The sequence below is a fragment of the Scyliorhinus torazame genome, chromosome 5 (genome assembly GCF_047496885.1).
Source record: "Scyliorhinus torazame isolate Kashiwa2021f chromosome 5, sScyTor2.1, whole genome shotgun sequence".
In the NCBI taxonomy this organism is placed as follows: Eukaryota; Metazoa; Chordata; class Chondrichthyes; order Carcharhiniformes; family Scyliorhinidae; genus Scyliorhinus; species Scyliorhinus torazame.
This window is the reverse complement of record NC_092711.1, coordinates 197,368,176-197,385,918: the sequence shown is the minus strand read 5'-3', so window position 1 is coordinate 197,385,918 and position 17,743 is coordinate 197,368,176. Positions and strand designations below refer to the sequence as shown.

Here is a 17,743-nt window from a genome sequence, read left to right as displayed (position 1 = left end):
AGCCCCATTCAATCACTTGCAGAAGGCCGAGACAATTGAGCGGAGAAATCCCACCTGCGTAAAAGCCATTTTGGGACACCCCCTTGATTCTCCACCCCCTCCACCATACCCGCCTCTCTAAAACCGGAGTGGAAAATCCCCATCTCTGTCTTTATATTTCTGGTTGGCATCCTCTCAGAATCTGTTTTTCCTCACTATCAATTCAGTTCTCATTTTCAACATTATAAAACCTCTCCTTTTAATTGGTACCTCCATCATTCAACTTCAGATGGATCTCTTAATCCATGCTTTTGCTTCTTTGTAGAATGTATATTTTCATTGATAATTCAGCTTTCTTTTATATTCATCTACCTCAATGACTACTTTCCAAACAAAGAGTGCCAAACTGCACCTTATACCTAAATAATTGGCTTTATTTATGTTTCAGAGTCTTGTTTTTAATGAAATATTTCACTCTCCAAATTTATAAATTTGATTTACTGTGATCACTCTTCCCCAGAGGATCCTTTACTATGAGATTACTGATTAACTCTATTTCATTACACAATAAACAATCTAAAATAGCCTTATCGCTGGTTGGTTCCATGATGGTTCATCTGAAAATTGTCTCAAATGCATTCCAGGAACTCATTCTCCAAATTATCTTTGTCAATTATACTTGATTAATTTCAAGCATTTCCCCATCCTGATTTAGTTCATTTCTGTTATTAAAAGCTTGATTGTTTCTTATTTTCTGTTCAATATAATAGCTGCTAACAGGGGCCTATACATTACTCCCACTAGTGATTCTGCTGCTTGCTATAACTAACCTCTACCCGTACTGATTAACAGATTAATAGACCCCTACAGTGCAAATGGAGGTCATTTGGCCCGTTGAGTCCGTACTGACCCTCCGAAAGAGCACCCTATCTCGGCCCACACACTCGCCCCATCCCCGTAACCGCACTAAATGTTTTGGACACAAAGGGGCAATTTAGCATGGTCAATCTACCTAACCTGCACATCTTTGGACTGTGGGAGGAAATCAGAGCAGCCTGAGGAAACCCATACATACACGGGAAGAACATGCAAAGTCCACACAGACAGTCACCCAAGGTTGGAATCGAACTAGAGTCCTTGGCGTTGTGAGGTAACAGTGGTAACTGTGTCACCATGTCGCCTACTTCGAATTTTAATTTTCTGGCACAAGATTCTTTCTTGTCAGGTCGACCTTTTCCATTCTACCTGTTTTTGTGAAACGTAAGTAAACTGGAATATTTTGTTTCCAACCTTGGTCACCTTGCAACCATATATCTTTGACCAATTTGAGCAAACCTGTTTTTTTCTCTATTTGTGGCTCTAACTTGTCTATCTTGTTTCAAATGCTTCATGTACTAAGATATCGAGCCATTAACTTGAATTTTTAACTATTATGGCTGCTGTCTGGAGCATGTTTCTTTTTTTGGTGCGCCACAGCATTAATGGCGTTGGCCACAGTGTTAGTTTTCATGTCTTTTTCACTGACCAACAAATCAGAGAACTGATTTCTGGCCAGATTGTTTGCTCTACACAAACTGATTGCCTCTTCTAACGTTAGATCAGACTGTCTCAATACTCTTCCCCGCAGCTTTTCGCTTTTTATTCCATAGACTGTCTGATCTAGCAGAAGTGAGTCTAAGAGAATGGAAAAATTACATGCCTGTGCTTTAAGTCTCAGATCCGTGATGAAGCATAAGCGCTTCACCTGTTTTTTGCGCTCTTTGCTGGAAGACATACCAGTTAAACGTTTTGTTTTGTTGCAACTGGCAGTGCTTATTGAATTTTTCCTTTCGCGGAACCTTTCCGTTTGTCTTAGCCATTACCCCTGGTACCATGTGATGTTCCTGCTTTGTGGATGAGGGTGGCTTCGAAGTGTACTTTCTCACAAAGTACATCAAGCTATGCTTCAAACAAAGTTTATTTTATTAACACTACAACTAACTAGATTTGAACCAACTTACTAAGATATTACAAAATATTACAAAATACACAAAGCCACCCTCTATCTGCAGAGTTTCTGAAAACACGACGGCTCTTTATCCCGCCCAATCACCTACTCCCAGAATCAAAATATCATGTGATTCACATGAATGCTCTCGATCTCCATGTAGGGTTGGAAGTATTCACATCAAATTGTTAACCCTTCATTTACCATACAATATACATATTGTCACATGAGGTTCATGGATATTTCCAGATCAATAAAGATTTCTCATACAACTCTGACTATAAGGTATCTTACACCATCACAAAACTCTATTCAAAAAGGGACTCATACCTTCACAGAATTCTGATCCCCAAAACCTTGCAGCATCAGAAATCTCTGATCGCCAACAACTTGGACCATCAAACAATGCTCGTTACTATAATATCATCCTGTCATTCAGTGATTTCACACTGTCTCAGGCATCTCCCATAAAAGGCCCTGATTAAATGTGGCTCAGCCCACCACAAGGGGCCTCACACCTTCACAGCACCCTAACCACAGATCTTTCCATTTTACAGAGGCCTGATCATAAAAATCTTGCACTACGGTAGCATAGTGGTTAGCACTGTGGCTTCACAGCGCCATGGTCCCAGGTTCGATTCCCTGCTGGGTCACTGTCGCTGCGGAGTCTGCACGTTCTCCCCGTGTCTGCGTGGGTTTTCTCCGGGTGCTCCGGTTTCCTCCCACAGTCCAAAGACGTGCAGGTTAGGTGGATTGGCCATGCTAAATTGCCCTTAGTGTCCAAAAAGGGGTTATTGGGTTAGGGGGATAGAGTGGAAGTGAGGGCTTAAGTGGGTCGGTGCAGACTCGATGGGCCGAATAGCCTCCTTCTGCACTGTATGTTCTATGTTCTATGAAAGCGCTCTGATAAAAAGGAACTCAGACCATCATAGACTTCTGATCACTTGAGTGGTTTCACATTGTCACTGCTTTCTGAACTTTGAAACAAATAAGTTTTGATCAGGCATCTCCTCTGAGACTTTGAAATGTAGCTCAGGCTGTGCAGATGATCTCCTGGCATTGATAGTGGAGTCTGAATGTGAGAGGTCTCAACCTAGCTCCAGCACTGTTTTGGCGAATAGCAGAGGTGACAGAATTCAGCAGTAATTGGTAACCCACAGTTTAACTGGCTGAGCAGATTGGTCAGTGTGATGTGCCACACCCCAGGGTAAGTGGCAAGCCCTTCACCTGGCCCAGGGGCCTGCTGGAGCAACTCGAACATTCTTCAAGACTGATGTCCTCATCCTTTCTAAGGCAGGGAAAATGTAAGACCTTAATTGCATCCTTGGACAGAACATGGTTCCTCCAAAATGCGATCTCGAGTGAGAAAGCTTTGGACCATTTGGAGTCACTCTGTTTATCAAGGGCTATCATAATGCAGAGGAGTCAAGATTGAAGAAACTCTGTCTGACGAATGCCGCCAGATCCAGCCAAGCAGTGTTTAGTTATCGATGTGCACTTTAAGTCATTAGGTAGATCATCAGTCATGCTCTCACTCCTGCTTCCAACCGACACCCTTTGCTTTCTGGTTAATCTATCTCTCCCTCACTTGCTTAAAACTATTCCTCTCATGGGAGAGCCCAGCTCATCAGTGCAAAAGACAAGACCGGAAGAATCCGGTTAAGAAGGTCGTGCAATGCTGGTCCGAGGCAACAGAAGAGTTCCTACGTGACTGCTTGGAGTCAGTGGACTGGTCCATATTCAAGAACTCAGTGGCCAACCTAAACGAGTATGCCACTACCATCACAGACTTCATCAGTGTGTAGAAGATTGCGTGTCAAAGAAGGTAGTACATAGTTCCCCAACTGAAAACCATGGTTTAACCGGGTTTTCCCTACTGAAGGCCAGGTCTGAGGCGTTCAAGACAGACAACCCTGAGCTATACAAGAAATCTAGGTACAACCTCCGCAAAGCCATTAGAGATACCAAGAGACAATATCAGACTAAGCTAGAGCCACAGACTAATGACATTGACTCTTTTCGGTTGTGGCAAAGCTTAAACAACATAATGGGTTACAAAGCAAAGCCGTGTAGAATCTCCGGCAACAGTGCACCCATCCCCAATGAACTCAATGCATTCTATGCTCACTTCGAACAGTAAACCAAAAAGACGTCAACTGCCCCAGCAGCCTCAGACACACACATACCAACCGTCACAGCTTCCAAAGTCAGATCGGCCTTCTTGGAAGTGAACCCTCGGAAAGCAATGGGTATTAACAGAGTTCTTGGTCTTCCACTCAGATCCTGCGTAGACCAACTGGTGGGTGTGTTCGTGGACATCTTCAACCTCTCTGTATTCTGTTTCAAGCTTCCCACCTGCTTCAAGAAGACCACCATACTGTGCCAAAGAAGAACCAGGCAACGTGCCTCAATGACTATCATCCGGTGGCCAGAAATCCATCATTAGGATGGACATTTTGAAAAACTTGAGGATAGATAAGTGCCCCGGGCCTGACGGGATATATCCAAGGATTCTATGGGAAGCAAGAGATGAAATTGCAGAGCCATTGGCAATGATCTTTTCGTCCTCACTGTCAACAGGGGTGGCACCAGGGGATTGGAGAGTGATGAATGTCGTGCCCCTGTTCAAAAAAGGGAATAGGGATAATCCTGGGAATTACAGGCCAGTTAGTGTTACTTCAGTGGTAGGCAAAGTAATGGAAAGGGTACTGAGGGATAGGATCTCTGAGCATCTGGAAAGACACTGCTGGATTAGGGATAGTCAGCACAGATTTGTGAGGGGTAGGTTTTGCCTCACAAGTCTTATTGAATTCTTTGAGGAGGTGACCAAGCATGTGGATGAAGGTAAAGCAGTGGATGTAGTGTATATGGATTTTAGTAAGGCATTTGATAAGGTTCCCCATGGTAGGCTTATGCAGAATGTAAGGAAGCGTGGGATAGTGGGAAATTTGGCCAGTTGGATAACAAACTGGCTAACCGATAGAAGTCAGAGAGTGGTGGTGAATGGCAAATATTCAGCCTGGAGCCCAGTTACCAGTGGCGTACCACAGGGATCAGTTCTGGGTCCTCTGCTGTTTGTGATTTTCATTAATGACTTGGATGAGGGAGTTGAAGGGTGAGTCAGTAAAATTGCAGATGATACGAAGATCATGAGGAGGGCTGTTGTTGGCTGCAAAGAGACATAGTTAGGATGCAGAGCTGGGCTGAGAAGTAGCAGATGGAGTTTAACCCTGAAAAGTGTGAGGTTGTCCATTTTGGAAGGACAAATATGAATGCGGAATACGGGATTAACGGTAGGGTTCTTGGCAATGTGGAGGAGCAGAGAGATCTTGGGGTCTATGTTCATAAATCTTTGAAAGTTGCCACTCAAGTGGTTAGAGCTGTGAAGAAGGCCTATGGTGTGCTAGCGTTTATTAGCAGAGGGAGTGAATTTAAGAGCCGTGTGGTGATGATGCAGCTGTACAGAACCTTGGTAAGGCCACATTTGGAGTACTGTGTGCAGTTCTGGTCGCCTCATTTTAGGAAGGATGTGGAAGCTTTGGAAAAGTTGCAAAGGAGATTTACCAGGATGTTGCCTGGAATGGAGAGTAGGTCTTACGAGGAAAGGTTGAAGGTGCTAGGCCTTTTCTCATTAGAACGGAGAAGGATGAGGGGAGACTTGATAGAGTTTTATAAGATGATCAGGGGAATAGATAAAATAGACAGTCAGAGACTTTTTCCCCGGGTGGAACAAACCATTACAAGGGGACATAATTTTAAAGAGAATTGTGGAAGATATAGGGGGGATATCAGAGGTAGGTTCTTTACCCAGAGAGTAGTGGGGGCATGGAATGCACTGCCTGTGGAAGTAGTTGAGTCAGAAACATTAGGGACCTTCAAGCGGCTATTGGATAGGTACATGGATTACGGTAGAATGATGGGGTGTAGATTAATTTGTTCTTAATCGAGGACAAATGTTCGGCACAACATTGTGGGCCGAAGGGCCTTTCTGTGCTGTATTTTTCTATGTTCTATATTCTATGAAGTGCTTCGAGAGGTTGGTCATGAGGCACATCAACGCCATACTTCCAGAATGCCTTGATCCATTGCAATTCGCATACCACCGCAACCGGACAACAGCAGACCCTATCTCCTTGGCCCTACACTAATCCCTGGAGAATCTCAACAAAAAGGACTCCTACATCAGAGTCCTATTTATTGACAACAGCTCCGCCTTCAACACCATAATCCCAGCCAAGCTCATATCAAAGCTCCAAAACCTAGGACCACAATCAGTAAGGTTAAACAACAGCACCTCCTCCATGATAGTCCTCAATACCAGGGCCCCACAAGGCTGGGTACATAGCCCCCTACTATTCTCACATGACTGTGTGGCAAAATGTGGTTCCAACTCTATCTACAGGTTTGCTGATGACATGACCGGAGTGGGATGGATCTCGAACAATGATGAGTCAGAGTACAGGAGGGAGATATAGAACCCAGTGGCGAGGTGCAACAACAACAATCTCTCCCTAAACATCAGCAAAATTAAAGAGCTGGTCATTGGCTTCAGGAAGCAAATTATCATACACACCCCTGTCTGCATCAAAAGGGCCGAGGTGGGGATGGTTGACAGCTTCAAATTCCTAGGTGTGCACACACCAACAATCTGTCCTGGTCCACACTATGACCAAGAAAGCACAACAGCGTCTATACTTCCTTTGGAAACAAAGTAAATTTGGCATGTCCACATTGGCTCTTACCAATCTTTGCAGATGCACTATAGAAAGCATCCTATCTGGCTGCCTCCCAGTCTGGTATGGCAACTGCTCAACCCAAGACCATAAGAAACTACAGAGAGTCGTGAATACAGCCCAGTCCATCACACAAACCCGCCTCCAATCCTATGACTCTGTCCACACCTCCTGCGGGAAAGCGGGTAGCATAATCAAAGACCACTCCCAGCAGAGTTATTCTCTCTTCCAGCCTCTTCCATCAGGCAAGTGATACAAAGTCTGAGAACACACACTAACAGGTTCAAAAACAGCTTCTTCCTTGCAGTTACAAGAGTCCTGAATGACCTTCTTGTGGACTGAATTGATCTCTCCACACAACTTCTCGACAGAGTAGTACTACACTCTGTGTGCTTCAGCAGATGTCTATGTTATTGTGTATCTTTGTGTATCTATTCTATGTCCTATGTTTTTCATGTTTGGAATGATCTGTCTGGACTGTATGCAGAACAATACAGCATGGTAGCATGGTGGTTAGCACAATTGCTTCACAGCTCCAGGGTCTCAGGTTCGATTCCCCGCTGGGTCACTGTCTGTGCAGAGTCTGCACGTTCTCCCCGTGTCTGCGTGGGTTTCCTCCGGATGCTCCGGTTTCCTCCCACAGTCCAAAGATGTGCAGGTTAGGTGGATTGACCAAGCTAAAATTGCCCTTCGTGTCCAAAATTGCCCTTAGTGCTGGGTGGGGTCACTGGGTTATGGGGGTAGGGTGGAGGTGTGGACATAAGAACATAAGAACTAGGAGCAGGAGTAGGCCATCTGGCCCCTCGAGCCTGCTCCACCATTCAATGAGATCATGGCTGATCTTTTGTGGACTCAGCTCCACTTTCCGGCCCGAACACCATAACCCTTAATACCTTTATTCTTCAAAAAACTATCTATCTTTATCTTAAAAACATTTAATGAAGGGGCCTCTACTGCTTCACTGGGAAAGGAATTCCATAGATTCACAACCCTTTGGGTGAAGAAGTTCCTCCTAAACTCAGTTCTAAATCTACTTCCCCTTATTTTGAGGCTATGCCCCCTAGTTCTGCTTTCACCCGCCAGTGGAAACAACCTGCCTGCATCTATCCTATCTATTCCCTTCATAATCTTATATGTTTCTATAAGATCCCCCCTCATCCTTCTAAATTCCAACGAGTACAGTCCTAGTCTACTCAACCTCTCCTCGTAATCCAACCCCTTCAGCTCTGGGATTAACCTAGTGAATCTCCTCTGCACACCCTCCAGTGCCAGTACATCCTTTCTCAAGTAAGGAGACCAAAACTGAACACAATACTCCAGGTGTGGCCTCACTAACACCTTATAAAATTGCAGCAGAACCTCCCTAATCTTAAACTCCATCCCCCTAGCAATGAAGGACAAAATTCCATTTGCCTTCTTAATCACCTGTTGCACCTGTAAACCAACTTTTTGCGACTCGTGCACTAGCACACCCACGTCTCTCTGCACAGCAGCATGTTTTAATATTTTATCATTTAAATAATAATCCCTTTTGCTGTTATTCCTACCAAAATGGATAACCTCACATTTGTCAACATTGTATTCCATCTGCCAGACCCTAGCCCATTCACTTAGCCTATCCAAATCCCTCTGCAGACTTCCAGTATCCTCTGCACTTTTTGCTTTACCACTTATCTTAGTGTCGTCTGCAAACTTGGACACATTGCCCTTGGTCCCCAACTCCAAATCATCTATGTAAATTGTGAACAGTTGTGGGCCCAACACTGATCCCTGAGGGACACCACTAGCTGCTGATTGCCAACCAGAGAAACACCCATTAATCCCCACTCTTTGCTTTCTATTAAATAACCAATCCTTTATCCATGCTACTACTTTCCCCTTAATGCCATGCATCTTTAGCTTATGGAGCAACCATTTGTGTGGCACCTTGTCAAAGGCTTTCTGGAAATCCAGATATACCACATCCATTGGCTCCCCGTTATCTACCGCACTGTTAATGTCCTCAAAAAATTCCACTAAATTAGTTAGGCACGACCTGCCCTTTATGAACCCAAGCTGCGTCTGCCCAATGGGACAATTTCCATCCAGATGCCTCGCTATTTCTTTCTTGATGATAGATTCCAGCATCTTCCCTACTACCGAAGTTAAGCTCACTGGCCTATACTTACCTGCTTTCTGCCTACCTCCTTTTTTAAACAGTGGTGTCACGTTTGCTAATTTCCAATCCGCCGGGACCACCCCAGAGTCTAGTGAACTTTGGTAGATTATCACTAGTGCATTTGCAATTTCTCTAGCCATCTTGGGTCGGGTGCTTTTTCCAAGAGCTGATGCAGACTCGATGGGCCGAATGGCCTCCTTCTGCACTGCAAATTCTATGTAATACTTTTCATTGCACCTCGTTACACGTGACAATAAACCCAAATCCAAATAAACCCAAATCCAAAGTCTCAACCGAGAAGTGCAGAGTGGACGATCCATCTCGTCACAGATCGTCCTCACAGATGTCAGTCTTCAGCCAATTCGATCCACTTTGCATGATATCAAGAAATGGCTGAATGCGCGGAATACTGCAAAGGCCATGGTCCCTGATAACATTCCTGCAATTATGCTGAAGACATGCAGTCTAGAACTAGCCGCACTCCTAGCCAAGCTGTTCCAGTACAACTACAACACTGGTATATACCAATACACAATTTGTGGACACTGCCACATGTGGGGCAGGTGGTGCTTTCTACCCAACAATTGAGTTGCTGGAGGTTTTTGAGTTTCCTCCAATGCCTCGACTTTACGTCAGCTCGTTCCTAATGAAGTCGCTCATTGAGTCATAGAGTCATAGATGAAACAGGTCCTTCGGCCCAGCTTGTCCATGCCGCCCAGTTTCTGTCACTAAGCTAGTCCTACTTGCCCGCATTTGCCCCATATCCCTCTATACCCACCCTGCCCATGTAACTGTTTTTTAAAGGTAAAAGTGTATCCATCTCTACCACTGCCTCTGGCAGTTCATTCCAGATGCTCACCACCCTCTGTGTAAAAAATATTCCCCTCTGGTCTCTTTTTTTAATCTCTCCCCTCTCACCTTAAACCTATGCCCTCTAGTTCTAGTTCTTGTTCTAGACTCCTCTACCTTTGGGAAAAGATGTTGACTATCTACCTTATCTATGCTCTTCATTATTTTATAGACCTCTATCAGATCAGCCCTATGCCTCCTGCGCTCCAGGGAAAAAAAGTCCAAGCTTATTCAGCCTCACCTTATAACTCAGACCATCAAGTCCTGGTAGCATCCTCGCAAATCTCTTCTGCACTCTTTCTAGTTTAAGAATATCCTTCCTATAATAGGGTGACAAGAACTGAACACAGCATTCTATGTGTGGTCTTACCAACATCTTGTACAACTTCAAGAAGACGTCCCAACTCCTGTAGTCAATATTCTGACCAATAAGACCTAGAATGTCCCTTTAAGAAATGTTTTGTCTTCTCACATGGCTTCAGTGATGTCATTGTGTGGATGGAGCTGGACTGCGGCTCTGAGTTTTCACTTTCATTTTTGAGTTGGGAACTGGCTGTGGTTCTGAGTTTTACTTTCGCTTTGAGTTTGATCTGGTTTGTATTGCACAGGTTGGAAAGAAGTGTCTCTCTATCGTCAATTTAAAAGCTGTTTCCAGATTACTTGATAATTTAAAAGTGATAATTGTTTTCTGGAAGGAATATAACCTGTTGTTTTGGAAAGGAAACAGTGTATCCATATCAAATCTTAAAGGTAGTAAGAGTGCCGTGTGTTGGGCCACACCTTTGAAAAGGGGTTCTGGTTTATGGGATCTCGTTATTAAATTGGAACAGTTAAAGGGGGAATTTATTAAGGGTGATACATAGATTACTTTAGCTGTGTGGGGTATTTATGTTTGTATTTGATAAAAATGCTTACTGTATATGTTTATAAAAATGTGAGCTAAATTTGTAGAATAAAGCTTATTTTTGATTGAAAGTATATAACGCCTCTATTAAATAATACCTGTAAGGCAGGCCCTTGTGCTCATCGTAACTAAGATCGATAAACAGTTGTAGGTCAGGTGAACTCCATGATATACTTTGGAGTTTTTTAAACCCTGGCCCATAACACCTTCTTCACCACCCTGTTCACCTATCACTCCACCTTCAAGGAGCTATGAACCTATGTCCCTTGATCTCTTTGTTCTTTAACTCTCCCCAACTCCCTACCATTAACTGAGTAGGTCCTGCCCTGATTTGATCAACCAAAATGTGTTCAGTACCTTCCTAAATGAACGTTCTCCAGTTTGGTCAGTCACAGGCCATGGACACTCAGGAATTGGTGATCATGTTAGACTTCTTCGATGATGCTTTGAGGACATTGTAAAAGTATTCCTACTGTCCTCCTGGGTATCTCCTGCCATGACTGAATGGTGGTACCTCCCCTGTGCTTTGAGCTGCTGGCTGTAGATTGAACAAGTCTCTGAAGTAAACAGCAATCCAGGGAATGCTGCCGTCCCGTAAACCATGACTTTAATCTCAGGTTTGGGATCCTTGTCTTCAACACACACACTTTGACCCAGGTGGTTGAATCTTTAATGCCCTCTGAAATGACCTAGCAAATCACTTAGTTCAAGGACAATCATAGGTGGGTAATAAATGTTCATTCAGCCAGCATTGCCCACATCCCATGATTGAATAAAAAAATATACATATAAACACACATTATACTTATAGACTCCCACTCACAAATGGGCACTCACTCTCACAGAAACCGGAAATAGGAAACGCAACAGGAGTCCTGGATGTCCCAGCTGGGATACTAAGGATCACTGTAGCTCTGGAGCCTGAAGCATCACTGACAGGCTCTCACACCCGGGTCCCCAGCTCACAGCTCAAGGCCTCAGGAGAACCTCTGGTGTGAGCCCTGCATCTTTAGATTCAGCTCTGCACTTAGCTCTTGCTTCACACAGCAACATGATTCTGAAACCAAAATCTTTGAGTTGGAAAGCTAACAGTGACAAAATCCCTGCTGCAGAAAGTTGAATGATTGAATACTAGACAGTGGAGCTCAGAGGTGTGATGACATTGAGGAAATTGCACTTTACACGTGGGTAATGACATTGAGGAAGCTACGCATACATGTGCATAGTGACATTGAGGAAACAGTGCTTTACACATGGGTAGTGATATTGAGGAAACTACGCTTTACACGTGGATACTGACATTGAGGAAACTATGCTTTGCATGTGTGTAGTGACATTGAGGAAACTGTACTTTACACATGTGTAGTGACAGTGAGGAAACATCGCTTTACACGTGTGTTACGACATTGAGGAAACTGCATTTTACACGTGCGTAGTGACATAGAGGAAACTGTGCTTTACATGTGGCTAGTGACATTGTGGAAACTGCATTTTACACGTGCGTAGTGACATTGAGGAAACTGCATTTTACACATGTGTAATGATATTGAGAAATTAGTGCTTTACACGTGCGTAGTGACATTGTGGAAACTGCACATTACAGGTGTGTAGTGACATTGAGGAAACTGCACTTTACACCTGTGTCATGCCACTGAGGAAACTGTGCTTTACACATATGTAGTGACATTGAGGAAACTGTACTTTACAAATGGATAGTGATATTGAGGGAACTGCACTTTACACATGTATAGTGACATTTATGGAAATGCGCTTTACACGTGTGAAGTGACATTGAGGAAACAGCACTTACACATGTGTAGTGACACTGAGGAAATTGCACTTTACATGTGTGTAGTGACATTGATGAAACTGCACTTACACATGTGCAGTGACATTGAGGAAATGGAGCTTTACGTGTTTGTAGTGACACTGAGGAAATTGCTTCACCCGTGTGTAGTGACATTGAGGAAACTGCACTTTACACGTGTGTAGTGAGATTGAGAAAACTGCATTTTAAACAAGTGTAGTGACATTGCAAAATTAGTGCTTTACATGTGGGTTGTGACATTGTGGAAATTGCACTTTACACGGCTGTAGTGACATTGAAGAAACTGCACTTACACGTGTGTCGCGTCACTGAGGAAACTGAACTTTACACGTGTGTAGTGACATTGAGGGAACTGTGCTTTACACATGTGTAGTGGCACTGAAGAAACTGTGCTTTACATGTGTGTAGTGACATTGAGGAAACTGCACTTATATGTGTGTAGTGACATTGAGAAAACTACTCATTACATGTGCGTAATGACATTGAGGAAAGTACACTCACACCTGTGTAGTGACACTGAGGAAAACTGCACTTACATGTGTGTAGTGACATTGAGGAAACTACGCTTTACATGTGTGTAGTGACACTGAAGAAACTGTGCTTTACATGTGTGTAGTGACATTGAGGAAACTGCACTTACACATGTGTCGTGACATTGAGGAAACTGTGCTTCACATGTACATAATGACATTGAGGAAACTACACTTTACACATGAGAAGTGACATTGAAGAAAGTATACTTTACACATGTGTGAGATTGAGGAACCTGGAGTTTACAGATGTGTAGTGATATCGATGAAATTATACTTTACATGTGTGTAGTGAGCTTGAGGAAACTGCACTTTACATGTGTGCAGTGACATTGAGGAAACTGCACTTAACATGTTTGTAATGACATTGCGGAAACTACACTTTACATTTGTGTACTGATATTGAGGAAACTGCAGTTAGACATGTGTCGTGACACTGAGGAACCTGCACTTTACATGTGTGTAGTGCCATTAAGGAAACTGCACTTTACACATGTGCAGTGACACTGAGGAAACTGCACTTTACATGTGTGAAGTCATATTGAGGAAACTGCACTTACACGTGTGTAGTGCCACTGAGCAAACTGCACTTTACACGTGTGTAGTGACATTGAGGAAAATACACTTTACACATGTGTAGTGACACTGAAGAAACTGCGCTTTATACATGTGTAGTGACATTGAGGAGACTGCACTTTACACGTGTGTATTGACATTGAGGAAATTGCACTTACATGTGTGTAGTGACACTGAGGAGATTGCAGTTTACACATGTGTAATGACATTGAGGAAAATAATCTTTATGCATGTGTGGTGACAGTGAGGAAACTGCACTTTATTTTTAATTTTTTTTTAATCAACTTGAGGTATCCAAGTCTTTTTTTCCAATTTTGGGGCAATTTAGCGTGGTCAATTCACCTACTCTGCATGTCTTTTTTCTTGGTTCTGGGGTGAGACGCATGCAGACATGGGGAGAATGTGCAAATTTCACACAGACAGTGACCCAGAGCGGGATCAATCCCGGGACCTCAGCGCTGTGAGACAGTAGTGCTAACCACTGCGCCACCGTGCCACCCGAAACTACACTCTATATCAAGTTCACCACCTTGCCAATAGAACTGGGGTTGCTCTTCTGGCAACATAGATATCTACTTGAGGTGTTGAAAACTTTAAGGTGTTTTGATAGAATAAATAAAGATAAGGGGCGGGATTCTTCAACCCCCCGCCGGGTCGGCGAATCGCCGGGAGGCGGCATGAATCCCGCCCCCTCCGGCTGCCGAAGTCTCCGACGCCGGGGATTTGGCAGGGGTGGGAATCGCGCCACACCGGTCGGCGGCCGCTGGCAGAGGCACCCCCCCCCCCGGCAATTCTCCAGCCCGCAATGGGCCGAGTGGTCGCCCATTAGTTGCCGGTCCCGCCGGCGTAAATTAGAGGTACTTACCGGCAGGGCCTGGCGGCGCGGGCGGCCTCCGGGGTCCTCAGGGGGGCGCGGGGGGCTCTGGCCCTGGGAGGTGCCCCCACGGTGGCCTGGCCCGAGGTCAGGGCCCACCCATCCACGGGCGGGCCTGTGCCGTGGGGGGTCTCTATTCTTCCGCGTCGGCCACTGTGGCCCTCCACCATGGCCGACGCAGAGAAGATCCCTCCTGCGCATGTGCTGGGATGACGCCAGCACACGCTGGCGCTCCCTCGCATGCGCCAACTCGCGTCGGCCGGCAGAAGCCCTTCAGCGACAATTGGCGTGGCGCCAAGCCCCTTCCCCGCCGCCCGGCGGGGCACAAATCACTCTGGGGCCAGCCTAGCCCCTGAAGGTGCGGAGGATTCCGCACCTTTGGGGTGGCCCGACGTCGGAGTGGTTCACACCACTCCTCGGCGCCGGGGCCCTCCGCCCCGCCAGGTAGAGGAGAATCCCACCCAAAGTGTTTTCTTTAGGCAGAAGGTACAGTGACAGCAATTAAAGGACACAGATTTAAGGTGACTAACAAAAGACCAGGAGGAGCAATAAGCAGGATTAGTTATACTGAGCAAATATTTCTAATCTGGAAGGCACTGCCTGCCAGTGAAAAGGAAGCAGATTCAATAATAACTTTCAAAAGGGTATTGGACACATTATTGGAGCAGGGAGCACCGTGGCACAGTGGTTAGCACTGTTGCTTCACAGCACCAGTGTCCCAAAGTCGATTCCCAGCTTGGGTCTGTGTGGAGTCTGCACGTTCTCCCCGTGTCTGGGTGGGTTTCCTCCGGGTGCTCCAGTTTCCTCCCACAGCCCAAAGACGTGCTTGTTAGGTGAATTGGACATCCTGAATTCTCCCTCAGTGTACCCGAACAGGTGCCTGAGTGTGGTGACTAGGGGCTTTTCACAGTAACTTCATTGCAGTGTTAATGTGAGCCTACTTGTGACACTAATAAAGATTATTTTTATTCACAGCGTTATGGGAAAGAACAGGTGGAGAGGAATTAATTGGACAGTCTTTTCAAACAGGGCCGAATGGCCTCCATCATTTCTGCAGGATTCCACGATTGTATCTTCAGAAAGATGATCAAAAAAGGGCAGCATGGCAGCACAAGTGGATAGCACTGTGGCTTCACAACGCCAGGGTCCCAGGTTTGATTCCCCGCTGGGTCACTGTCTGTGCGGAGTCTGCACGTTCTCCCCGTGTCTGCATGGGTTTCCTCCGGGTGCTCCGGTTTCCTCCCATAGTCCAAACATGTGCTTGTTAGGTGGATTGGCCATGATAAATTGCCCATAGCGACCAAAAAGGTTAGGAGGGGTTTTAGGTTACGGGGATAGGGTGGAAGTGGGTTTGTGCAGACTCGATGGGCCGAATAGCCTCCTTCTGCATTGTATGTGGGCAGCACGGTAGCGTTGTGGATAGCACAATTGCTTCACAGCTCCAGGGTCCCAGGTTCGATTCCGGCTTGGGTCACTGTCTGTGCAGAGCCTGCACGTTCTCCTCGTGTGTGCGTGGGTTTCCTCCGGGTGCTCCGGTTTCCTCCCACGCTCCAAAGATGTGCAGGTTAGGTGGATTGGCCATGATAAATTGCCCTTAGTGTCCAAAATTGCCCTTAGTGTTGGGTGGGGTTACTGGGTTATGGGGATAGGGTGGAAGTGTTGACCTTGGGTAGGGTGCTCTTTCCAAGAGCCGGTGCAGACTCGATGGGCCGAATGACCTCCTTCTGCACTGTAAATTCTATGTATGTTCTATGTAACGATGTAACATAGGTAAAAACTGGGAGATCTTGAACTTGGAAAGCAGCATTGCCTAAAAAGGGCATGCAAGGCAAAGGTTTCAAATCAAAGCCCCCCATCTCACCGTGACCATAGCAATGGGACTACTGCTTTGATTTTAATTTAAAAAACAGAGTTAAACAGGACACCCAGCACTGTGAAAGTCTGCAGACTGAACCCGCTTGCCACCAATCACAACGAGATCCTGACTGGCATCTTTTTGGAGGGACCTGTGCCTTTAAGACGTCCATCGCCTGAAGTTGACCAGCACTTCCTGCTGATTCCCGGCAACTGAGATCCCTCCAGGACGAGAGTGGCCCGACCCAGACATCGGGAAAAGGGGGCTGGGAGAAGTCAGGGACCAGTGCCATCATCTCTTCAGCAATATTAACTGAAAGTTCCATTAAAGAGAGAGACGCGAGGCAGAGGGAGGCAGGGAGTGAGAGAGATGACACACACAAACTGCACACACGCACACACCATGAGAACTTACCTCGCTTGAATGGCCGTTTGAAGGCAGAGGAGAATGAAAACTTTAGGGGACATCTCTGGCCTGGTCCACAAGCTGGAAACTCTCTGATGTCTCAACAAATCACAGACTGGCTTCCAGTCCAAATCTCAACGAGTGCAACACAAACAGGAATTAATCGCCAGAAGAACAGTCTCTGACACACCACGGATCACCGTCCAACATTCGCCAGGGAAACCAACTTTGTTTCAGCAGGAATGTTTTCTTTTCCTCCTCATAGGACTTAAGAATTACAGATGTTTCCGACTCACCGCTTGGTGGTTTTTTTTTTTGAATGGTTTCTGTTTAAATTCCAGTTTCCCACTCTAAAATATGTCCTTCGGAATTCCCAGGTCCTCTAAATTTTGCTTTGATCTCTGTTTCCCCCCCGGATCCTCACACCAAGTGCAGAGAGAGGTCTGAATGCCCCCCTCTCTCTGCTCACTCTTGTGAGGAAAGGATTACACGTCTGTCTTATTTCTGCATTTCTCCGCCTGACGTTGCCTGGTGTGTGCGTTTTTTTTTAATGTCGCGAACCCGTCACTGAGAATGCTTCCAGAAAATTCAGAGAGAGTTCATGTTGATTTTGGGATGCCTCCGCGGCTGCTTCCCCAGCCCAGGTCTGGACTGACTGCGTCCTTATCCAAACTGGGCGTCTATTCCAGGTGAAATTGCAGCATCCTCCTGAGGGTCAGTTTCACTGGCGTTGGCGCTAAGAATTTGCCTCCTCTCATTGCAGAGTCCTGACCGCTACCCTGGTGTGGGAGCTGAGGACAATACCATGTCCAGCTGGGGTCAGTGGGGAAGGGCTGTTCCATCATCTTCTGACTAGCTTTGCTTTGTGAATACAAGGAGTAATTTTACGAATTAATAGACAGGAAATCGTGGACCACAGGCACCCAAATTTCGACTATTTGTTGTCGTGGGCGAGTCATTCTCCTGGGAGAGCGAACTCACCTAGACATTGTGATGTGCACATTGCTCTAAAATAATCACTCCATTGCTTCAACATAATAACATAGTGCACATATTACACTGATT

General features: G+C 45.4%; 1 protein-coding gene across 4 annotated transcripts in view; it reads right to left on the bottom strand.

The window, feature by feature from the left end:
- LOC140420865 (gamma-aminobutyric acid receptor subunit gamma-4-like) overlaps positions 1-17,306 on the bottom strand; it is a 559,891-nt gene extending 542,585 nt beyond the window's left edge. For 3 of the 4 annotated variants that reach the window (XR_011946626.1, XM_072504962.1, XM_072504961.1), the window contains exon 1: positions 16,688-17,306. Coding sequence is in view for 3 of the 4 variants with exons in the window: in XM_072504962.1 (XP_072361063.1) it covers positions 16,688-16,740 (53 nt within the window). In the remaining variant the exon portion in view is untranslated. The remainder of the gene's footprint in view (positions 1-16,687) is intronic. The other variant, XM_072504960.1, reaches the window with a different exon arrangement.
- Between the last annotated feature and the right edge of the window lie 437 nt (positions 17,307-17,743).